We start from the raw sequence: 26,116 nt of genomic DNA, 5'->3' as shown, positions 1-26,116 counted from the left end.
GACAAAGATGATCTTTAAAAGCTTCTGCATATTGATAACACTGGGGAATAAATTTTTAAAAGTTTTATGGTGTCTCAGATTTTAGACTTGGTTCTAGGTATATTCACACCACTGAAAGAAATGAAGCCAGTATGCTTCACTGGATGTGCAACGTTAGTGTGCATGTACGACAGAGTGTAAGCATCTTGAGAGAAATGTTTGGCATAAGAAGTATCAGATGTGTGCAAGAGAGATGACTGCACTGGTATGGTCATGTGATGCATATGGACAAGGACAGCTGTGTAAAGCAGTAAAGCAGTGCTGATCTCTAACTATGGAGGGTACCTGTGGTAGAGGTAGACCCAGGTGTTGAAGCATGATCTTCAAACTTTGGGCCTCACAGAGGCAATGACTAGTGACCGAGGCCTTTGGCGATATGTTGTGCTTGAGATGACTTTTCAAGCCAAGTGAAATCATATCTGTCACCAATGCTGGTGTCACATGACTGGCACCCATGCTGGTGGCATGTAAAAAAGCACCTTTTGAGCATTGGGCCTCACGGAAGCAAGGTGGCTGATGCCAGTGGCATATGAAAAGCACCTTTCAAGTGTTGGGCCTCACAGAGGCAATGACAAATGACCAAAACCTTTGACATTATGCCGTGCTTGGGAAGACCCATCAAGCCAGGCAAAATTGCACTCATGGCAGATACTGGTGTCATGCAAATGGCACTCATGCTGGTGGCATGTAAAAGCACACATTACACTCTCAGAGTGGTTGGCATTAGAAAAGGCATCCAGCTGTAGAGACCATGCCAAATCAGACTGGAGTCTGGTGCAGCCTTCCAGCTTGCCAGCCCTGGTCAAATTGTCCAACCAATGCCAACATGAACAATGGACATTAAATGATGATGATGATGATGACCGAATAAGAATATATCCTTCATTTGTTTCTAGCAGCTCTAGTTTTTGAAGTAATGCGCTTATAAATAAATGTACCAAAATCACCCACTATCATAATAGAGAAATGAATTTACTACCCTTCTTCTCTGAGGAAAATGGTTTTGTTCATTTGCAATGATGTTCAAGGCTTATTGACAAAAATGGATGTATCAAAATATGTAACAACTGAATGGCAGTTATTTGTAGATAGATCTAAGCAAAGCTTAAAATGTTTATTTCTACACAATAACAACAAATATGGATCAATCCCAATTGATCATTCGATAAAGATGATTGAAAAGCAGGAAACAATCACCAATGGCTAATTTATGTACATCTTAGGATGGTGAATTTCTTTTCTAAGTCAGTAGAATGGCTACACCAAAGATCTCTGTTTTATTTGCCTCTGGTATAGTAGATATAAAGATGAACACTGGGTGAGAAAACGATGGCCTCTGAGATAAAACATGGTCACTGGGAAAAAATGAAATCTCAGAACCATTTTACCATCACTGCACATTAAACTAAGTTTAATGAAACAGCTTGCAAAGGCTTTGAACAAAGAAGAGAACTGCTTCAACTACATATGCAGAACATTTCCTGCACTGTTCATAAAGAAGCTGATGGCAGATATTTTTGACAGGCAACAAAACAGGGAGTTCATGAAAGACCCACATTTCCAAGATTCAACGAACAGTGTTGAGGTTGATGCATAGAATTTGTTCATCTTCATTGTAAGGAATTTTCTTGAGAGTCATAAAGCTGATAACTATGAATTGGTGAAGAACATGCTCTCTTCTTTCCTTTGATTTGACTGCATTATGATCATTTGGATCATTTCTCATACGACTTTGGTGACCCAAGTGATGAACAGGGCAAACTATTCCACTAAAATCTTAGAACTATGAAAGTAAGCCACTGAGGTCAGTGGGATACTCATATGATGATGAATTGCCTTTGGACCATTCAACATGATTGTCCTGGAATTGCTCACTATAGGTAGTCTCTGAAAGACCACTTTTGTGAGATGTCTGAGTAAATGAACGTTGTATCAATAATAACTTTCTACACTTATTTCATTATTGTTTGATTCTATGGATGTAATTTAATCAGAAATAAATCATTTTTATTGTATGTAGTGATTTTTTTTTTATTCAAAAGACAGCAATAATTTGTTGTCATCAATCCTTGTGCTCAATTGATTGTATACTAACATATCTGGATAACGAGAGCTGATGGAGAAAAACTCATGGCATATTTAGAATTTACCTAAAAATAGGTCTAATATCTCAGGCATTATATCCTGTGTTTCCTGCCTAATCAATAACAGTGTATGTGTATTGATAGATCGCTGACCAAAGCATTCAATTTTTTTTCTTCATGTTTTTCTCCTTGTTTTCTCCGTATTCTTTCTGTTGAAGAACGTAGCTCGAAACGTTAAAGACTTTCTCTATTCCCAAGCATTAAACTAATACATCCTTTTGTTGTTTACACCACCTGTCCTCGTCTGTTGTTGTTTTTTTCGTAAATTCTCCCATATATATATATATATATATATATATATATATATATATATATATATATATATATGGTCATAGCCTCATATAGCCCCACCCCTTTATTACTTATTTTTTAATATTATTTGAACATTTTTCATTTTAATTTTAAAGTGGCATCTTGGTTTTATATCTGAAGATTATACCCCTACAAAGCGTGGCTTCAGTTCTCACTTTGGTTACTGGTTGGGTGCAGAAAGTTATTACCTCCATCTTGCTGGTAGAGGTGTAAGTATTTTTCTTTGTTTTTTCTATGTATTGCCAAGTTTTACATTCTCTGTTATATAATTTGACTTGATAGTATAGTTGTTGTTGACATTGTTTTCTAGAATATCTTTTTTAAGTTTGGTTTAGCTTCATATGTATCAAATATTAATGACAATGGACACTTAACTAATGCGTGCACGTATGTCTATGTGTGTATGCATTCCCCATTTCAAGGGGATGTTTCTCTTTGGAGTGAGGAATGGAAAACAGAAATCTGGCAGTAACCAATGGCAACTTTCAAGGACAAGGGGAGGTAATTTCAAGAAATCAAGAAGAAATTTGAATCCAACTCACAACCTTGCAACCATGAGCTCAATACCCTAATCACTAAGCCATGCCTAGTGGTTATACACATATATGTGTATATCCTTTTGTTATTTACACCACCTGTCCTCGTCTGTTGTTATTATTTGTATATTCTCCCATATATATATATATATATATATATATATATATAATATATATATGATATACATATATATATATGTGTGTGTTTACACACACACACACACACACACCAGGTGCAGCATATATATTTAACTATTATTCATTTTGTCATAAAATAAAATGTTTTAAGTTTTGTTTAATGAAAATTAACAGGCTGATTGTAATATTTATTGACAATATTTATCATATATTTACAGTCCAAAATGGTCAATATTGATTGAACAGACTTACGATTAAAAGTGTTCAAACCATGACTATTGCATTTGCTTTTTTTTTTCATGCAATATGCTTCTAGGACCACCTAATTTAGCATGTCTTTCCCTTGTAGGGTATGATTAGGGAGAGACTTGACTGATTTTTCTAACATGCCATATGACTGTGTTGAGCAGGTATTTTCAACCGTTTACTGTCTATGTTATACTGAATAAGGTGCTAAAAAGTTCAATGTTACCCCATCAACTTCTTAAAGTTTTATCATACGTTAAGTATGAAATGGTTTTAAAACACAGATGCCTGCATTGTAATTTGTTACTATTGTACAATAAAAACAGTCAAGTTCTCTAAATATTGCATTTTGAACCCATCTCAAAAACTCTCAGCACACTTACAGTCCATATGTCACACAATAGCTGAAAGTATCTGGCCTAGGGGCCTCCTTATTGGCCATGTCACTAAAATGATAAAGGTGGTGAATGATGTAGAGTAAAACTAATGATACATTTAACTCTTTAGCATTTAAACCAGCCATATGAAACCTGAATATTCCACCTGTTTTATATTCAAACTAGCAAGATTCAGCCTCTCACACCTGCCCTACAATGTAATACTAAACATAAACAATAATCCCATCAAAATTTCAAAACTACAAAGTAATGCATGATTAATTGAAGCTAACGTGAATAAATGAGCATTGCATTTGACAGAGCAATCTGAATACTAAATGGTTAATATTTTATCTTTTAGGATTACCTTGGTTATGACTTTCATAGGAATTTGGATGTAGCGAAAGATGCTCTTGGCCATTATTCAACTGAAATCTTTACTCAAGAGGCTGTAAAGATCATAAAAAATCATAATGAAACAAAGGTAAGATGTTTAGTCTTAGATAATTGTTTATTTGTTTTTCCACACACACACACACACACACACACACATACACACACATCATCATCATCAGCGTTTAACGTCCCTTTCCCATGCTGGCATGGGTTGGACAGTTTGATTGAAGTCTGGAGAGCCAGTAGCTGCACCAGGCTCCAATCTGATCTGGCAGTGTTTCTACAGCTGGATGCCCTTCCTAACACCAACCACTCCAAGAGTGTAGTGGGTGTTTTTTTACGTGCCACCGGCACAGGAGCCAGTCAGGCAGGCCTGGCATCAATCATGTTCAGATAGTGTTTTTTACGTGCCACCTGCATGGGAGCCATTCAGGGAGAACTGGCCACAGCTACAATATTGTTTTACTTGACTCAACAGGTCTTCTCAAGCATATCATATCGCCTGCCACATCAGGGGTATTCTTAACAGGGCTGGACATGCATGGCTGCGATCTCACTTTAGTTGCCGGGTCTTCTTAATCACAGCTTATCTCCAAAGGTCCCGATCTCCTGTCATTGTCTCTGTGAGGCCCAATGTTCGAAGGTCATGCTGCACCAACTCATCCCATGTCTTCCTGGGCCTACCTCTTCCACGGATTCCTTCTAGAGTTATGGAGTGGCTCTTCCTCACACAGCTGTCTTCATTCATACATAACACATGACCATACGAGCACAGTCGCATCTCTTGCACACCACATTTGATGCTTCTTATGCCCAACTTTTCTCTCAGGGTACTTACACTCTGTCGTGTATGCACACTGACATTACACATCCAGCGGATCATACTAGCTTCATTTCTTTCAAGCCTACGCATGTCCTCAGCATTCATGGCCCATATTTTATTGCCGTGTAGCATGGCAGTTCGCTCACATGCATCATACAGTCTACTTTTCACCCTGAGCAAGAGGCCCTTAGTTACCAGCAGAGGTAGGGGCTCCCTGAACTTTTCCAAGACTATTCTTATTCTAGTTGCTAAACTCTCAGAGCAACATCCCCAACCACTACCACCACTACAGACTTGGTCGCCTAGGTAGCAGAAGCTATTAACAACTTCTAGTTTCTCCCCCTGGCATGTGATGGAATCTGTTTATCATTTGAAAATTAATATTTCATTTATATCTTTGAAAATGTTTGTTTTGCATTCCAAATTTGTATAATGTTTGCATGTATAATATATTTTATTCAGTATAAATCTCGTTTGATTTCTTTCGATATTATGAGAGTAATTGCAAGTTTACTGAAATTTTTTAGAGATGTACATACTTTTGTGAGATACTGTATATATATATATATATATATATATATACACACACATATAATACACATTTTGTGTCTGGACATAGAATGTGTGTTGTCAGCCAGCTGGAAGAGATGTCTTCCTGGGGCTATAAACGTCAGTAGCACTGTCCTGTATTGGACGCCACACTTGGTTGGCAATTATATGTTATGATTCTGTATTGCTACTGTTTACATCTCGCTCAGAGATTTAATATAGTATATATGTGTGTGTGTGTATGTGTGTATAAGGACTCATGGCTTAGTGGGTAGGGTGTCATGACTGTGGTTTCAATTCCTAGACTGAGTGGTGCATTGAGTTGTTGAGCAGAATACTTCATCTCATGTTATCCTGCTATTACTTCAACACTTGAAGCATGGTACACTGTGCACTTATTCAAGCAGTGTCAATTTGATAAAGAGAGTGAGCTAATATATAGCACATGTATTCAATCACTATAAACGAATCATTTGTACAGGTTGTTTGGCAATAGCTGAACGCTCATACATCATCTTTGACAGGAGAGTGCATCATACACACACGCACACACACACACACACACACACACACACACACACACACACACACACGGATTAGTTAGCACATTTTCTCCACAAGATATGAACTTATCCAAACTCATGAACTTCAATGTATAATGTTTCTGCCACATTTTGTTTTTAGTTTCCTCTGATTGTTATTTATGATTTCTTCTTTTTAAGATGCTGACATCTTTATGACTAAGCAAAGTGTAACTCATAAACAGTATTGAACAGTTCTGTTTTCTGACTGGCCCTTATTTTACTTATATGCATTTAATTTTTCTTTATTTACTTATGTTACTGTCTGTATTCATTTTTTGTTTTTATTGTTTTGTTGCTTTTTGTATCCCATTTCATAAAACTTTTTTCTTTTTTTTTTTTGTTTGCAATATTTTGATTCCTTATATTTTCTGTAGAATTATCAACATTTTATCCCATTTTTATACTTAGCCACTTTTTTTGTACCTCCCTTACCAAGCTGTACACAGTTCAAGTATTCAACCTTATTTAGAAGCACCTGAAAAATATACAAAAAGATTTCCAAATATCTCAAATAAGCAACGGAAGCTTTTTGCAGGTAAGTTAGATTAAAATCTTAGCATTAGTTTTAGTAAAGGTATATTTTTTTTCCTGTGGCTAAATAACAGTAACATTCGTCCTAACCAGGACTGCCAGATTATGTTGGCAAATAACCTTTACACTAGAGTACAGTTACTGAATGTTTCTCATTCAGAGATTTAGAAATAATAATTTTTCTGTTTATGAGATCAGTGACTGTGTGTTAGTTTGAAAAGTGTATATTTTGAACAAGAGTTTAGTGTCACCATCTCTAGCCAAGCAGTTATTCTGTTTTGATGAAAGGAAATAACCCAGAAACCATTGATACATAGATATTACTTTAGAGCTGAGTGGGGGCACTAAACTCCCTTGTTCAAAAATATAAGGACGCAGATAGTGTGTCGATAGCCAGCTGGAGACAATGTTTCTTGGGGCTAAATGGCAGTAACATTCATCTTAACCAGAACTGCCACATTATGTTGGCAAGCAATCTTTACTATATATATATATGCATTTTCTGCAATGATTTGATAAATGGTGAGGATTTTATAATTCTCTAAATAATAATAATAATTTATAAGCTTAAAGCTTATAAGTGATCACCATGCATTGACTAAGGAAAATAGTCTAATATTGTGGCATATAAGCCCTCAACAGAAAAAAGTAGGGTTTTCCATACACATGTATACACACACACACACACACATATAAACTTTGATGATACCTGGACAAAGCGGGTCAATTGGAATTTATTCTCCTACATAAGTTTAAACTCACCTGACGAAAGTGGATTTTTTTTCATGATCTAATTGTAATAATCAATCTATTCATCAATAAAAAAAATTGTTGCTGAAACAGCTGTTGTGATTCTTTAAAATCCATTTGTGTTCTTTTATGCAAATGCCATATCTGGAACCATCTGTATGTTGAATCTATAACTTGCATTGGATCGTGAACCTACATGTGTGTGTGTTTCTGCATAATCATATATATGTGTAAGGACGACCGTGCGAACTCAAAAAGGAGAAATGGTGACGAATGGAAAAACAGAGGACTCCTTTTATTTAAACGCGTCACACGGTCGAACACACAATAATATATCAGGTGATGATATATATAATATGTTATGCGACGATAACATAGATGACCAGTAATGAAAGACCACAACCGTATAAGATGGAATAACAGAGATATTTATTATGGCGTTAAAGATGTATGTCTGTGTGTGAGTGTGAATGCGACATATAAGAACATAATCAAAGACAGGCCATCATACAAAGAAAATTGTGTACGTGAGTGATACATGTGTGTATGAGTGTTTACAGCAGATAGAAAGAGAGTCAATAACACGTGAACAATTATACCAGTTCTTGGGTACACAATAATATGAATCTGTATGTGAAGTGAGTTGGCTGAGTTTGGCAGAGCTGATCACTAGTTGTGATGTCGTGGCCTCGATGCCGGGCCGTGATTCTTGTTATACAGATGTTCGTCGCTGGCTGAGAACTCTTGTCTGTTTATTTACCATGGTGAAGCTGAGTCACCTAACAGAATCGAAGAGAGAGATGTGCCGCGGTAGTTTGGTGTACATAGAAAGTCGTGTAGACGCTGGTGGAGATTGTTGCTGGTTAGTAGTAATCGTAGAATCGTGTTGGTCATGACGATGATGCTGGATAGTAGTCGTAGACTCTTGTTGCTGATGTGGCGACGGCGGTGGTCATCGTTGGCTGGACGAAGCTGTTGAAGTGGTCGCTGGAACTGCTGCTGTCGTGTGGTACATGGAACAGTTCTCAAAGAGAAACTGGACCGAGACAAATTTGTGGGGTATGAGTTGATCTATATATAGTGTTAAGAGGGCTCCAAATGCCTTCAGAATTTTACTCTATCACGTGACCTTATTAGGGGCCGTGATTGGTCAGTTTGCGTTCTGGCGGGAAAGGTTCGAAGAAGGTGCCGATTCGAATAATAATCAGTCACGTGATGACAAGGAATGGGTTCTCTACTACGCTCGCATTTATTTATATTTAAATGAGAAGATTGTATGTAATGGCGATAGTAGTTTTGTATCTAGTGACGATAGGTAGTTTCACTACATATGTACATATATTGAGATGTGTATATATTTGATATGTCTGTGTATATGTAGGACTTGACCCTTTCCTGGTGTCCTGAATGTTAAAATATTTAGTTAAAATACCTTATTTCTTTATTGCCCACAAGGGGCTAAACATAGAGGGGACAAACAAAGACAGACAAAGGAATTAAGTCGATTACATCGACCCCAGTGCGTAAGCGTAACTGGTACTTAATTTATCGACCCCGAAAGGATGAAAAGCAAAGTCGACCTCGGTGGAATTTGAACTCAGAACTTAACGGCAGACGAAATACCGCTAAGCATTTCGTCCGGTGTGCTAACGTTTCTGCCAGTTCGCTGCCTTAATAATACCTTATGCATAACAAGCATGTGTGTAATACTGTGGTGCCTCCGGTGTTTTTTTAGCTCCAGATCAGCTCTGAAGGAGTAGACCTATGACCAAAAATATACCAGTTGTAGCCATCATCTCATCTCATGTTGACATGGTGTATCTTGGACAATATTATTCCAATGTATTCTTAAACGGTTCTCAATGTAATAATGAAGTTTCTTTCAATTCACCACCATATTTAAAAGAGATCTCAAGAAGCTCACAAGAGAACCTCTACAAGACGGTTTGACTCTTAGAAATAGCAGCCAACTATCCTTCAAATTTCACCTTACATTGTTAAAAAAAACAAACAAAAGACACATTGGACAATCTAGTTCTAAATTATGTAGAAGGATGGGATGCTCATGGCTGGAATGTCTTTGATCATAGATTTACTCATTTAAGGTTAAATCATATGAACAGCATGTATCACATGTTTTGTCCTAAATTTTAGAGGTTAAACTTGTTAAATATTTTATGTAATTAGCCATTTTCCTACTAAATGCATGCATGAGTAGAGTTCACCACAGAGACCAGCAAAATCATCAAATTTGTTTTTAGATATATTCTATGTAAATTACCATTTAATTTTGTAGGAATGGTGGCAGCTTTAGATGATGGAGTCGGTGAAGTGGTCAATGCATTGAAGTCTTCTGGTATGTACGACAATTCTATCATCCTGTTCTCTACAGACAATGGTGGACCAGCAAATGGCTATAATGAAAATGCAGCATCTAACTGGCCTTTACGGTATGTTGAAATAGGTATCTCTGTCTTTTATCTTTTACTTGTTTCAGTCATTGGACTGTGGCCATGCTGGATCACCACCTTGAAGGATTTTAGTTGAATAGATTGACTCCAGTACTTATTTCTTTAAAGCCTGGTACTTGTTCTATCAGTCTCTTTTGCTGAACAAATAAGATATGATGGGGTAAACAAACCAACACCAGTTGTCAAGCAGGAGAGGAGAACAAATACACAAATCTATGACTATCATGTCTTTTGATTCTGGCATTGTGTAGCCTGGAATACATTATCCAATGTTTCCATTTCTTTTTAAGATGGTATCTTGTGATTTGAGAGAAATTTCTCTTCTATTTCTGGTAGGCTGTAAAACTAATTGAGACTTGCTTATTAACCCTTTTGTTACCATATTTCTGTTAAGATGCTCTGTTTCTTTCAATTAATTCTAAATATAAGAAAGAATTTAGTAAAATAACTTAGTATTAGAAACATAAATTGTGACTAAGGTTTGGTGGAAGATTTTAATTCAGAACTTTTGAAAACAAAACATTTATACTACAGAGCCAGAAGCAGTTTCAACCAGGCTGGTATCAAAAGGGTTAAGTAAAAAATGTTTTATGTGACAAGAGTGTTGTGCTCTAAGAAGTAAGGAAATGGGCTAAACTAGTCTAGACTGGGCAGGGTTGGGTTGGGCTAGGCTGGGCTGATCTTCTTGCTGTTGTACGTACAAGAGATGACGTCACTGAGTGCTTCATTGGCTTACAATGCTGAGTTCAATTTTTTCAGTCAAAGCACCTGAGATAAACCAAATGGTGGAGAAACTTGTCTCATTCATTTAGCAATTTAGGAGGTAGAGTTGAACACTGGGCACAGTGGAGCTTTATGAATCAGAATGGGGTAGTTAACCCAAATGTAAACTCTATCTACAAACTTGTATTGGTTGCTGTTGCTGAAATCTACAATTAAGCACGTTCTCTTCATGACCAGCCATGCGGACTACATTATTAAATGCATCCTTCTTTATTTAAGATGTCGGATGTGATATGATAGTGATTTAGGTGCTATTTCTTGTAGGATGATTGTTCATATAAAAGCTTCTTTGTTCATGTTTTCCTTTAATATACAAAAATGTATTTTTGTATATTAAATGAAAATATTATTTGTGTATAAGCACATAGAGAAAGAAAAATTTACAAGAAGACCCATACCCCACAGTAGAGGTTTTAAGGTCTCTCCCCACTGGTGAAGAAGATTTGCCTGCAAGAGTCCTGTGCTGACTTGACATAAAAGCATCCAGTGCACTCTGTAAAGTGGTGGCATTAGAAAGGGCATCCAGCTGTAGAAACCATGCCAAATCAGGTTGGAGTCTGGTGCAGCTCTCCAGGTTGCTAGCTCTGGTCAAACTGTCCAACCCATGCCAGCATGAACAACAGACGTTAAATGATGATGATGATGATGATGTATGCATGTGTATATGGGTGTCTTTGTGTTTATGTCTCCCTCCCACACCACTTGACAGCCAGTGCTGGTTTGTTTACATCCCTGTAACTTAGCAATTTGGCAAAGGAGATTGATAGTCCAATGACTGAACATCACACACATTTGTGTGATGTGCCAGTAACTAAGTCGTGGTATTATGGAAACTTATTGGTATCAATTCAGCCTTCAAGTAGATTGATGAATTCCTTCTAATATTGCCACAACCAAACTTTTTCAAATAGAATGGCTCGAGAAATGCCATGTCTATCTTTCAGTTATTCCTTATGAGATCTTACCAAAATCAGATGTCTTCTAAAAATAATATATAGTCTCGGTTCCAGAAGTTGTTAGTGGTAACATTATGCTGCAGCCAATTGCAAAAAATCAATTGTTAATGATGCAAAAGTATAAATGAGGATTTGTTACACACAGACTAATTAATAAGCTACAGCACGGCTGTCTGAATAAAAGGTTTTATTCTCAACCACATGGTCTTAGGTTCAGTCCTACTGTATTGGACCAGGGACAGGTGTCTTTACTACAGTCCCAGGCCAATCACTGTTTTGTGAGTGGATTTAGTAGATGGAAACTGAAAGAAGCCCATTGTGTTTGTGCAAGGAATGGCATTGGATATTTTGGAAATCTTTTGCTTGTGCTTGAGATCATGGCACTTCCACATTCCTGAACCTGCAACCCATATTGACACTGGATATCTTGCCTCTGGATTTTGTGAGGTGAAGTGCCATGCAAACCACAATGGACCTAATATCTTAGGTTGTGCAAAGGCAACGAGCTGGCAGAATCGTTAGCAACTTTGGGCAAAATGCTTAGTGGTATTTGGTCTGTCATTACATTCTGAGTTCAAATTCCACTGAAGTAGACTTTGCCTTTCATCCTTTCAGGGCCAATAAATTAAGTACCAGTTGTGTATTGGGGTCGATCTAATCAACTGGCCCCTCTCAAAAAATTTCGGGCTTTGTGCCCAGAGTAGAAAAGAATATTTTAGGCTGTGCAATTTCCAGTCGAGTGACTTTCTGATGCCTGGCCAAGTAGGTGGGCACTATGATGAGCATAGAAGCGGCTTGTATGAACCCAAGTGAAATTGACTGCAGATGCAATATCCACATGCATGGGCAATGATCAGTGATTGTCTTCTTCCATCATGAGTGGACAGCTATTATCATCATATATGTGTGTGTAGGCGAGTGTGAGCATTTTGTATCTTCTAGTCTTGACATCAGTTGTTAATGAGGATCAGAGTCATTCATTGTCAATATTCTCCAAAAACATGTCTGGTCATGAGAAAATATCACTTTGTTTGGAAACAGGTAAGGATCGGTGACAAGAAGAGCAGCTGGTTGTAGAAAATCTGCCTCAATAAACTCTGTCTAACTCATGTAAGCATGGAAAATAAGATGTTAAAATGATGATGATCAATTGAATTACTCCCAGTATGTTACAGAGAACAAGAGAATAGTTGGTCCCAGCAGGATTTGATCTTTGAACATAGTTATATGATAACCATTGTAATATGTTAGTCCATGTTCTTCCTCTTTCTCTAGGCCAAATCAAAGACTAAATTATAAATATTTCTTGCCCATTGCAGAGGAATGAAAAATACTTTGTGGGAAGGTGGTGTCCGTGGAGTTGGATTTCTTCACAGCCCATTGTTAAAGAAGAACGGTTATATCAGTGAACAGATGGTACATGTGTGTGACTGGCTTCCAACACTATACAGTGCAGCTGGAGGAAATCCTGATGAGGAGCCTCGGATGAAAAACCTCGATGGTTATGATCTATGGAGTATGCTTTCAAATAATGGAAAGAGTGTAAGAACAGAAATTCTGCATAACATTGATCCAATAAGAAAATTTGCAGCCATAAGAGTCAATAACTACAAGCTTTTGATTGGCCATGTTGCCTCTCGAGGTAATTGGTATCCACCATACAATGAAAGTGAGAGATATTTATCAAATGAATTTGATGACTGGTTTTCTCAAGATAATGATTTCCCAGTCAAAATGATAACCCATCCAAAAACAGTAAGAGTAAATTGTGGGGGACCAAAACCTCCAGATGCATTCCATAATTGTGATGATTTCAAAAAACCATGTCTTTTTAACATTGCTTCTGACCCTTGTGAATACCACAACGTAGCTGACCAAAACCCAGAGATTTTGAAATATCTAATGAAGAGGCTTTTAAAATATGAAGCAACCATGGTGCCACCTGGAAACAAGCCTCAGGATCCAGCTGGTTTTCCAATACATCACAATGGTATCTGGACCCCATGGTTAAAATAAAATAATCAAATCTGAACTATCAGTTTTTTTCAATTGTGTGTGGGAATTAGAATTTATTCAAATTCTAATTGCATTAATTGGTTATAAACAATATATGGTGAGTGGAAGGGAAGAAACTTACTTTAATACTAACAAAAAATGGAATATTTAAAATCATCAATCATTATAGTTGTCTATCATGACTTTTTTTTCTTTTCATGATTGGATTGCATACTGAATTCTACTTGTTCACTTTTTGCTGAATTTTATCATATTTTTATTCTTGTAAATCATACACACCGATTGAATAAATACCTAAATATCAAATAAACTTACATTGGAATTGTACATCTTTTTTTTATATTTAATTAGAGTTTAAAATATCTATCTTCGTGATTTTTATATTAATGCATGCCTATGTAAAACTTGTCTTTCATTAATTAACAAATTACTATGTATTAGTCTTTTCTGTATTATTCCAATTTGCTACTACTAAGCATATTTGATGGCTTATGAGCTACACACTTTCACCACCACCAAAAAAATCACCCCAGAAAGGTGTTAGGAAGGGCATCTAGTTGTAGAAACTTTGCCAGATCAGATTGGAGCCTTGTGCAGCCTTCTGGCTCGCCAACCCTCAGTCAAACCGTCCAACCCATGACAGCATGAAAAGCAGAGGTTAAACGTGATAATGATATCACAAAAAGTATTAATCAATTTGTATTCAGAAGAGAAAAATGTTTTTATTTCAGAATTAATATACAAATTTATCAAGTAATTTCATATAGCTTATATTTTGATAAGAGGCAATATTTTATTGAAATCAGCATAGAATATAATAGCAAGAATACTTAAAAATCAAGATAACTTGAGATCAGCAAACTGCTGAGCCAACTTCATAGCTTCTTCTACAGCATGAACATTGGTCCCTGTAGCTTGTGCAGATACATCTTTACCTCCACCTTTGCCATTGATGCATTCCGTCACTGAGCCAATCCATTCATTTGCTTTCAGTGTTTTAGTAAGTTCCTGTATTGAAGAAAACAGTAATGAATCAATAAATTTTTAAAAAAAGAAATTCGGAAATTGTTGCAGTCAACAGTTATAAAACTGTGTTGCCAACAGCTTAGCAGTCATGATTAGGATTGCACTACCAGCAGCTTAGCAATCAGATCTGGATCTGTATTACCAACAGTTTAGAAGATGCAGAAGGGACTTCATCATTAACAACTTAACAGTTACAGGTAGAACTGTATCATCAAAAATTTAGCAGTTAAGATGAGATCATGTCACCAACAGCCTAGCACTCATAACTGTCTTCATAAGTTTAGATGTTGGCGGAATATGTGATCACATGAATAAAGAAGAGTGAAAAGAAAAGTTTTACTTCATACAAAACAAACTCAATATGTCTATCCAACTACAGCCTGCTTTGAGTAAATTATCTGATGTCAAATAAAATAAAGCTGAAAGATAACAAATTCATCCCTTCTGCAAATGCAGAATCTGCAGGGAAGGAGACAGAAAGTATCAACCATGTTTTAAGTGAATGCATTAAAAGAGTATAAGCCTAAGTATGACTGTATAGGTATTGGGATGTTAGCCGAGTGTGTGCATTCAAAGAAGCAGAAAAGTGGTATGAACACAAACCAGAGGCTGTGATAGAGAATAGTAATTACTGGATTTTGATGGGATTTCTCCTGACCATATTATTGAAGCAAGATAATCAGATATATGATTGTAGAGGACAAAAAAATAAATAGTGTTAGATCACAGACTTTGCAATACAATATGATAATAGAGTGAATACCAAAGAAATTGAGAAATATCAGATTCTAGCCTGACAGAAATTAAGAGATTGAGAAAGACTAAGATTACAATTATTCTTGTGGCAACTGGTTCTCTTGGCATATCACTCAAACTGCTACCTAAGTGGCAGAGGATTTTGGAATTGAGACTGACATTGTCAACCTGCAGAAAAGTTCAATCCTGCATTCTGCAAGAAACCTAAGAAAGGCGGCGAACTGGCAGAAACGTTAGCACACCGGGTGAAATGCTTAGCGGTATTTCGTCTGTCTTTACGTTCTGAGTTCAAATTCCGCCGACGTCGACTTTGCCTTTCATCCAATCGGGGTTGATAAATTAAGTACCAGTTACGCACTGGGGTCGATGTAATTGACTTAATTCCTTTGTCTTTCCTTGTTTGTCCCCTCTATAAGCCCCTTGTGGGCAATACATAAATAAGAATCATAAGAAAGATTCTCAACATTTGAGGAGACTTGTTGCGACAAAACCTTAAAACAACATCTCTGCTATCTAATATAGCATATAATAGCTTTAAATAATAATAAAACAGATACGCACCTTAGGAACATAACTCATACACAATAATTTTCCAGCATCAACAGCAAAAAATAAGACTGCAGTTTGCGGACTCAGAGACTTGTATTGTTTTACAGCAGAATCCAATGCCTGAAGAGAATATAAAGAATAAATAGAACTGAACTGAAGATTTGAAGAAACTAAACTGTATCACTGTCAAGTAATCTAGACTTGTGTCTGCATGTAAATCGACTTTACAACTGAGGAAGTTTATATTAATGTGTGCAAGAGCTGGCCAAGTAGGTCCAGTTTTAAACAACCATTTCATGGCTATTAAGTTCATTTACAGCCTTGGCTTTTTTGTTGCATCTCTGGTTAGGACATTTTAATCCTGTATAATCACCATCAACCCCTGGACATCACAGGGATACTTGTTTATAGCAGAATGGACTGGAACAATGTGAAATGAAGTGCTTTGCTGAAGAACCACCTGATCCAGGAATCAAAATCAAGACCTTGCAATGTTGAGTGCAACACTTTAACCACTAAACCTCATGCTTTCATGTAAGTACAATACCATCAGAGAATACCATTTGTGATACACTTGTTGTTGTTGGCACTCCGTCGCTTACGACGTCGAGGGTTCCAGTTGATCCGATCAACAGAACAGCCTGCTCATGAAATTAACGTGCAAGTGGCTGAGCACTCCACAGACACGTGTACCCTTAACATAGTTCTCGAGGGTATTCAGCATGACACAGTGTGACAAGGCTGACCCTTTGAATTACAGGCATAACAGAAACAGGAAGTAAGAGTGAGAGAAAGTTGTGGTGAAAGAGTACAGCAGGGTTCGCCACCATCCCCTGCCGGAGTCTCGTGGAGTTTTAGGTGTTTTCGCTCAATAAACACTCACAACGCCCGGTCTGGGAATCGAAACCACGATCCTATGACCGCGAGTCCGCTGCCCTAATTACTGGGCCATTGCGCCTCCACTGTGATACACTAGCATCTTATAAACACATAGATTTATCTCTTGGCTTTTGAATATGACAGAATCCAAAATTAAGTACTGACATTTGGAGATTCTGTTGTCCATGGACCAGTTGTTTATAAAGTGGATTCCTGTTGTTTGCTGCTGTTTTTGTTGTTTAGCCCCAGGTCAGCCCTGATCAGGCAAACCTATGATCAAAATAAGTTCCAGCTATAACTATCTTGACATTTTGTGTATTTTTGACAACAATGTTCAATGTGTCCTTCCTTTTTCAAGATGTGAACAATGTGAGTTGCATAAAACTTGACTGCTATTTCAAGCAGACTGAGCAACCATGCATGTGGTTGCATGCATGTAGAATAGGTGGGCTAATGACTATCTATATATTTAGATATGAACCAGTAATTGTGTAAAAATAGTGAAATTTCTTTTATTTATATGTGTATATATGAACAAAAAAAAATAAAATAAGTATCAATATCTCACTTTTGCATTAGAACCAGGTTTAAACTGATGAATAATCACATGTTGGTCTGGATTCTTTGCAATCATCTGTTTGGTTTCTTCAACAACCTGGAAATAGAAAATAATCCAACCTAAATTAAGATAAAGAGTTAAACTGCTGCAACTTTATGAAAGTCTTGTCTTAATTACTTTTATACACAACTATCTATACTCTTAAGAGGCTTTTTTTTTTTTGTAGTATTATGTGTATATACTAATATCAGTGGACTTTGACTTATCTAATTTTTGCCAGCATGGGAAAGTTATATAACATCCATACATACATATATTATATGTGAGTAAATGTAATGACAAGCAACTTAGGCCAGTTGATTTACACAAAATATTAAATACATTTAATAGAAAAAAATGTACATGTGTATGGATATAAAATAGTCTCACCTACAGAATATTAATGATATCAGGAGTTAAATGGGTAGAGTTTTTATGAGTCCAACAGCTGTTTCCGGAAACATTATTGTGCTGAGTCTTCAGACTCATAGGGTCAATAACCCAGTTCCCACAATGTACAAGTGACTGAGGCCACTACATCCCCCTTCAATGGAATGCCAGTCCATCACAGAGTTATTTGTTTATAGCAGAATGGACTGAAACAATGTGAAATGAAGTGCTTTGCTCAAGAACCGCCTGATCCAGGAATCAAAATCAAGACTTTGCAATGTTGAGTGCAACACTCTAACCACTAAGCCTCATGCTTTCATGTAAGTACAATACCATCAGAGAATACCATTTGTGATACACTAGCATCTTATAAACTCTACCCATTTAACTCATGATATCATTTATTGTCTGTAAGTGAGACTAATTTATATCCATACACATGGATATATTTTTCTATTAAATGTATTTAATATTCTGAGTAAATCAACTTGCCTAACTTGCTTTTCATTACACTTACTCATCTATCCCACTCAAGTTCATATCTCTTCAGCACTTCAAAGTGTATTCTATATAGAGAACACCTGTCTCTAACCTATAAACTATATATTATACAAACATATATATATATATATATATATATATATATATATATATATATATATTTAATAAAACATACTATTTCATGCCTTTGCCATGTTTTGCAAACTTCAGTCAGAGATAATGGCTTCTCCAATCTTGTTAATATAAAGAAATGTTCATAAATTTAGGAGCAGACTCCAGAAAATTAAGAGTTACAGACAAGTTTTGTGCTTTGAATCAATCTATTTTAGTCTGTCTGAAGCTAGAATTAATTAAACTTTTCAATACCAATTGATTAGCTCTGGTCTGTCATACAAAAATTTTTGTTTTAAAGTGTTTATATTTAAAAATTCTTTATTCAGCTCTGTTCTAAACAACAAAAATAATAATGAAAAAGTTGTTTTACTAAAATAATTTCAAATTCTTCAGTATTTTCAACATTAATTGCAACATCTACACAGTGTAAAGAATATGGTCACAAAAGAGTTAAACAGTCGTGATGTTCAAAATGATGGAAATAGAACGTGTTACCTCATTAAGAATGGCAGCTTTTCGGGCCTTATCTCGGTTGTCTAAAACTTTCTTGATCTCTTTTAGCTTAGCACGCAGCTGGTCTCGTTTCCAGTGACTAATACCAGATTGAGTGATACTCTAGTAATAGATAAAGAGGGGAAACTGAAGAGAAAAAGAAACAATCCAACAAGAAAGTAGATAGGTGCAACTAATAAGGGATAATGGAAATGAGCATGAGAATGGATAAACTAAACTGTTTTGGTCAAAGAGAAAGGTGCAGGAGTGGCTGTGTGGCAAGTACCTTGTTTACCAACCACATGGTTCTGGGTTCAGTGCCACTGTGTGGCACTTTCGGCAAGTGTCTTCTACGATAGCCTGAGGCCGATCAAAGCCTTGTGTGTGGATTTGGTAGATGGAAACTGAAATGCTGCTTCAAATAAGCCCCCATCCAACCCGTTATAATAGAAAAACTGACATTGAGTGAACAAGTGAAGAGAAAACATGTTAATGGGATGATTAGTAATGGTTTCAAATTTTGGCACAAGGCCAGCAATTTCAGGGGAGGGGGTAAGTTGATTGCACTGACCCCAGTTCTCAACTGATACTTATTTTATTAACCCCAAAAGGATAAAAGACAAAGTCGACCTTGGTAGAATTTGAACTCAGAATGTAAAAATAGATGACATGCCACTAAGCAGTTTGCCCAGCATGCTAACCATTCTGCCAACTCGTCGCCCTAATGGGATGATTAGTAACAATGAAAGTAATAATACTGATGATGATGATGATGATGATGATAATAATGAAAGGTAATAATGACAATGATTACAGAATTAAATAATGATTGTGGTGACATCTGTGGGGATTGCAATGTTGGTATAATAGTGATGATGATGATGGTTGTGGTATTAGCAACAACAATAATGTCAACAATGATTATGGCGGTAATACTCATGATATTGTTGATATTGCCTCAAAAGTTATGGAGGGGTATGACTGATTAGATAGACCCCAGAAAGATGAAAATTAGAAGTGACTTTGGTGAGATTTGAAATCAGAATGTAAAGGAACATAACTAAATGCCAGAAGGCATTTTTTTCTGCCTTTCTATCAATCTTGGCAATCCACATCACAACTGCTGCTAGCCAACAGCTAGCCATCCAATGCTGCTCCCACTATGACCTCTGAGGTCACAGCCAGCACTATTTGGGGAATGGCTGCTGCTACTATATTATCCCATTGCTGCCACCACCACTTACATGGATATTCTAGGGTCGAAACCGTCAATGGCACCTATGCTCAGCATCGCCTTCCTGGCACTTGTACTAGATGGCACATGTAAAGACATTCGAGTGAGATCGTTGCCAGTGCCGCCGAACTGGCTCCTGTGCAGGTGGCACATAAAATACACCATTTTGAGCGTGGCCATTGCCAGTACCGCCCGACTGGCCTTCGTGCCAGTGACACGTAAAAGCACCTACTACACTCTCGGAGTGGTTGGCGTTAGGAAGGGCATCCAGTTGTAGAAACTCTGCCAAATCAGATTGGAGCCTGGTGTAGCCATCTGGTTCACCAGTCCTCAGTCAAATCGTGCAACCCAGGCTAGCATGGAAAGTGGACGTTAAACGACGATGATGATGATGAATGTCTGCACAACAATCAACATGGCTGAAACTATATAGACTCACATGTCTTTACTCTGTTCACGTCTGATGATGAGGCTTTGTGCTTAAAACATATAAAGGTATGAATTTGTGGTGCAAGATTCCTGATGTGAAGTTGTGTGTTGAAACAGATATTGTTTTTCGGATGGTCATTTTTTTTTTTTTTGAAAGGTAACTAATTTGTTTTCATAAAGGTAATTAAATTATTCCTTTTTTGCATTGTAAGAAGTTATCTGTCTTCACTATTTTGTTATTTTACTTTTACTTTTGTTTTTTTTTTACTTCTTTCAGTCATTAGACTGCGGCCATGCTGGAGCACCACCTTGATAAAAAGTTGCCAGCATGTGGCTACAGAGAATCGAACCCTGTATCTCTCAGGTACCAGCTGAGTGCTGTGTACCATGATGATAGTGATGGTAGTGGTTGTTATGATTCTAATGTTAAAATTAATCACTTACTTCATCAACATGAATGATATCTTTAGACACCTGTCTATCATTACAATCTGGACTGTTGACTTTGTTAAACAACTCTTCAACATCCTTCTCAAATACTGATGCGCGATGTAGTGCCTGGTAAGAAATATTTTAAAACTTTTAGATTAGCAAAGAATTAAAAACAAAAACAAAATTTTTAATTTAATATTTCTAAAAAACAAGCATTTAGAGGAGGAATGAATGTATAATTTAAAAGTAAAAAGTTCCCTTCTACACAAGTCATATAATATGTGTATTAGAAGTAGAAGAGTGTAACAGAAATGAAATGCATGTGGTAAAGTCAATGGATCAACAGCATATGGAGAGGAATGTAGCTAGCTAGACATGCAATATGAACTTGGGAAAAGTTCAGGGTCAAGAAAGCACATAATTGTAAAGTTTTGTTTGATATAACCAAGTTCTTTTAGTTCAGTCAAACCACTATGGTTTTGGCTATTGGGAAGAACTACAAATTTTCTATTGTGTTTCTTAATTTTTCTATTTTGGTTGAGGTCTTCGGCAGTATGTAACTGTAGCTAATTATTTTATGTCCTTACTATAACTCATTCTTTAGTATGCATGTGTATCATTTATTTTAAGTTAACATGTCAGTGAACTGGAGAAGGTTGCTGTGTTCTGTAGCCCTTCTAAGACAACAAAGGAAACAATCACACTAGCACAGACACAATGAGGCAAAATGAATACTAAATAAAGACCTCTGAAAAAGTAATAAGATAACAGAGAGGTAAGATAAAAGTTTTAGTATAATTAGAATAACAATAAACAGATATCACAGGATAGATGGATATCAGATTATTCTCAAAAAATAAGAGTGATTGAAACAAAAAAAATATATATGTATATAGCCATCTGTGTATCTATTTAATGTATACACACTGTTGATAGGCTAGTTGCTGCAATATTTCTCCTGAGATAACACGTCTTATAGCCAATAAATATCAGAGAGAGAGAGAGAGAGAGAGATGAAAATTCATCTCAGCAGTGGCTAATGAGAACGTCAGATGCTTTTCAGCCTTTTTGGTCTTTTTCAATGTCACGTACTTGCAGCCAGTCACATGCTCATATGAGAATTCATTGCTTCTAATACAGGAAAACATTTGAATAAAACATTTGAGATATTCTCAGAAATAGGATACATTACACATTAGATACAAGGAAAATCATGGAAACTGACATTTGAAGGAGGAGAAAGAAAAGAAACTCACCTTTTCAGCTTCATTCCCTGTAACAGCAATGATTCTACGAATTCCTTTCGCAATTGCCTCTTCTGATACAATGACCATACCACCTATATGGTCAGAGCTTTTTAAATGACTGCAATGATCAATAAAGGTTAATTAATAATAAAAAGCATCAATAAATGAAGAGAAAAAAATAAAAAAAGTTAATATTTCAAATCATAACTTTCTGATAGCAAAAGAGTCTAATGAGTTGGCTAATACTTACGTGCCACCACAGAATTCAACTGAATTAGTATTACCACCAGATCCCAAAGGGTCTTTGACAAGATCTTCAACCGGAATTCCAATTGATACAATTCGTACAGGATCAGGGTATACCTGTAAACAAAATGTGGAGAATGAAAAAAAAACGTTGATTAATATACTTTTTTAGGGTTGAAAGAACCCAACATTGGCTCAAAAGTTCAGCATAATAAAATGCACCCAGTACACAGTGTAAGGTGTCGTATATTAGGAAGAGCAGCCAACCAAAGAAACCATGGAGGCCATGCTATAATTTAAACATATGAGCAAAATGTGGAGCCTCAGCTCATCCAGGAGGATAGTAACTTTGAATAACAACTTGAACTGTAAGGACCTGTTCAACTGCTGCCAGCATAGAAAGCAAACATAAAATGGTGATGATTATGATGGTGACTGAGACAGAAGAGGAAGGGCAGCACTCATTACCTTTATTAGGGTCTGTGAGACTAGGAGCCAATGAAATGGGGGAAGTTAGAATCAGAATTGAGATCTGATGCCAAATGTGTGGACTCTGCTAAAGTACCCAAGACCATGTGGTGGTGTTGAACTGGGTGATAGATGAAGTTTGCTATCCAAGAACAGGAAGTTCCTTTTGAGAGGCTTCTACACAGTTTCTAACTACTTAATTTCAATCCAAAGCTATGATAGAAAACACCTGCCCAAAGTGTCAAACGGTGAGATTGAGCCTAAAACAATGTACTTACAAAAAGGATTTATTAACTATATAAATCATACTTGCACCATAACTTCCACATTATTAAAGACATTACATCTTATATTTCAAAGGAAATAAACTCTGCATCATTGAAACCATATCTAATAAAAAAAAATGGGACCTAATTAAATATTCGTTTCTTACAGAGGTACAAAGCCAAAAATTTTGATGGGGAAGGAACAGCCAACTCTATTGGCCTTCATTTTGGTACTTATTTTAATATTGCAAAATATTTTGTTTGGCCTTTGACTAATTCAAAGTCTTAGAGACACATCTAGTGTCTGTAAAAGAAAACCAACAGAAAAAAGACCAGACCTAAGAAAAATATAGGTACTGGGGTCAATTTGTTTGACTAAATCCTTCAAGATTGTGCCCCAGCATGGCCACAGTCCAATGACTGAAACAATCAAAAGATAAACAAAATAAGATACAAAATTATATTATCCAAGAATGATTATTTGATCAAGGCTGGAATGTATGTGATCATAAGTGTGCAGGATCAGAGATAACTCGGGGTTAAACAACAACAATATGGTAGAAGCGTATCATTATGACAAACTATAAGCTATCCTATATTATTCCTAACACAAAAAATTATTCAAGTGCAAGTGACTGGGCTCATTAGAGAAGCTGAATGTATGGGATTAATTCCTCTGAATTAATCATATATGAAATAGAATTAAAAATAATGAAGAATCATACTGATTAATTTTTGTTTACCTCATCAAACATGGCACGTAATCCTTTAATAGATTTAGCAACTGGAAGGGCTGCTTCTTTTGCATAAACTAATTGCTTTTCAGTAGCCAGCTTATTTACACATTCTTCTGTCTTCTTCACCTGTTCAACAGTCATAGCTCCCTAAAATCATAAAGAAACAGAAAATCTGTAAGCATCATATCTTTCACCTTGTTTTGGGGAATCAATTAAGTATTTGTGCAGAAAGTTGCTTAGCTGATATAATCTATACCAGGCTTGCACAGCTTAGTAATCAGTGATGGCCATATTGTTTTCAGGATCAATGTTGTAGATCACAGCAGATTAATGTTAATGAAAATTTTACATATTTTTTTGTTAATTATGAATCTGAAATGGATTTTCATTTAATTTATTTTAATTCAGCATTCATATACTAGATGAAGTATCCTTTAGTTTTTTTTTTAATAAATATAATTCTCTCATGAGTAACACAAAAGACTCATTCAAATTACACAAAGCCTGGATAATGGAAACTGTGAAGATAATTAGCCAACAATTTCTAATTAAAAATATATAATAAAATTTTTGTTGTATCTTGGTAGGGACATTATGCTAATAATAAACACACATATACACTGGTTCTCTTTCACTTCTTTATCTCTTTATTTGTCAATTGGTTAACCAATTGATAAATAAAGAGATAAGTGAAAAAGAAACAGTGTGTTTGTGTGTGAGTTTATTATTGACATAATGACCCTGAGATACAACAAAATATGTTTCAACACCTGAGTTCACATCAAGAGAACTGCAAGCAAAATACAAAAACGAAATAGTTAGGAACAATATATATCAAATACACAAGATTAATGTAATGGCTTTTGTGTTTAAAATACCAGTTTCTTTAAACTTAGCTTGAAAAAAAAAAAAAGAACGAAAGAGAAAAGAGAGGATTAAATAAACTAACCTTTGCAGTGAAATCAAAACGAAGACGATCAGGAGCAACTAAAGAACCTTTCTGATCTGCTTCATTGAGAACTTGTCGTAGACCAAAATTTAACATGTGTGTTCCAGTATGATTCTTCATTATAGCTTCTCGACGAGACTGAATAATAGAGTAAGAGACTGTACAGGAATGGAATAAGATTTAATATAGACAGATGCTTCAAATAAAAATTATCTGTCAGCATATACAGAAGCAGCTGCTCTTATCATACTCCTCAGTTATTTGCTCAAGCCTAGTATGAATTGACATGAGAAAATTTAAACCTGTTTTAGAAGCATTTCATTATCATATTTGACTTAGATATCATCTCCTGTCCCCCTCCAAAAAAAAAGCAAAAAAACTAGATATCAAATTTAATGATGTAGCATGAAAGAACACATGTAAGCAAGAAACTTGAAGTAGCAACAGAATAAATCATCAGCTTTAAATGAATAACTAAACTCTAAAATATACATGGAATTTTTTTCCTCTGGTTTGTATACCTAAATGTTCATAAGGAAACTATTTTAGGCAAGCTACTCTGGACTGAGCAGGCAAACACATTCAGAAATTTGAATATGTTCTTTATCATGAAACATTTGAAAAGTTAATGTAAACTAAGGTAAATAAAGTAATCCATTTTTGTCTAAAATATAATACCTATAACATAGATTGAACTTATGGTCTTTGATACACCAAGCATAACAGCCTCTGTTATTTCAAACTGCCATCACTATGTGTATTTTGAGACATTTGCCTTAAAATACTAATTGAACAAACCTGAAAGATAGTCTGTGTGAGAATATCTCCTACTTCCAGAACTCCTTCACTTACACCAACATGTAGCACATAGCCACCATACACCTGAACATCTTTCACAAGAAATCCTTCTTCCTGAAAAAAAGCAATATTAATCCAATTAACACCCAAATTTTTTAAAATAAACAATTAATATAACAATGGCGCATGTGCGTTTACACATAAACATATATTACATACAACAAAACTTAAACCTGAACTGAAATCAATTTATATATTACAAGAATGGTTAGTGAGAGCTGTGCGAGCCATGTACAGAGATGCTGCCAGTAAGGTGAGGGTTGGAAATGAGTACAGCAATGAATTCCGGGTAGA

The 26,116-nt window shown here is 36.0% G+C and overlaps 2 protein-coding genes across 3 annotated transcripts in view; one reads left to right on the top strand and one right to left on the bottom strand.

Moving 5' to 3' along the window:
• Nucleotides 1–13,965, top strand: part of LOC106883114 (arylsulfatase J) — a 30,010-nt gene extending 16,045 nt beyond the window's left edge. The window contains exons 5-9 of the mRNA XM_014934011.3: nucleotides 2,591–2,704; nucleotides 4,154–4,276; nucleotides 6,553–6,679; nucleotides 9,722–9,875; nucleotides 12,955–13,965. Of these exons, the coding sequence (XP_014789497.1) occupies nucleotides 2,591–2,704; nucleotides 4,154–4,276; nucleotides 6,553–6,679; nucleotides 9,722–9,875; nucleotides 12,955–13,651 (1,215 nt within the window). The 3' untranslated portion in view covers nucleotides 13,652–13,965. The remainder of the gene's footprint in view (nucleotides 1–2,590; nucleotides 2,705–4,153; nucleotides 4,277–6,552; nucleotides 6,680–9,721; nucleotides 9,876–12,954) is intronic.
• Nucleotides 13,966–14,353: 388 nt separating this feature from the next.
• Nucleotides 14,354–26,116, bottom strand: part of LOC106883105 (alanine--tRNA ligase, cytoplasmic) — a 35,624-nt gene continuing 23,861 nt past the window's right edge. For both annotated transcript variants that reach the window (XM_089350515.1, XM_014934002.3), the window contains exons 14-23: nucleotides 25,763–25,876; nucleotides 24,965–25,102; nucleotides 24,022–24,162; nucleotides 22,549–22,661; nucleotides 22,308–22,416; nucleotides 21,064–21,177; nucleotides 18,960–19,079; nucleotides 17,430–17,516; nucleotides 15,995–16,102; nucleotides 14,354–14,659 (exon numbers count right to left, since the gene is read on the bottom strand). In XM_089350515.1, the coding sequence (XP_089206641.1) occupies nucleotides 14,489–14,659; nucleotides 15,995–16,102; nucleotides 17,430–17,516; nucleotides 18,960–19,079; nucleotides 21,064–21,177; nucleotides 22,308–22,416; nucleotides 22,549–22,661; nucleotides 24,022–24,162; nucleotides 24,965–25,102; nucleotides 25,763–25,876 (1,215 nt within the window). In that variant the 3' untranslated portion in view covers nucleotides 14,354–14,488. The remainder of the gene's footprint in view (nucleotides 14,660–15,994; nucleotides 16,103–17,429; nucleotides 17,517–18,959; nucleotides 19,080–21,063; nucleotides 21,178–22,307; nucleotides 22,417–22,548; nucleotides 22,662–24,021; nucleotides 24,163–24,964; nucleotides 25,103–25,762; nucleotides 25,877–26,116) is intronic.

The sequence above is a fragment of the Octopus bimaculoides genome, chromosome 4, assembly GCF_046866305.1.
Source record: "Octopus bimaculoides isolate indiv1 chromosome 4, ASM4686630v1, whole genome shotgun sequence".
Classification (NCBI taxonomy): Eukaryota; Metazoa; Mollusca; class Cephalopoda; order Octopoda; family Octopodidae; genus Octopus; species Octopus bimaculoides.
This window is presented reverse-complemented; position numbering and strand designations above follow the sequence as displayed.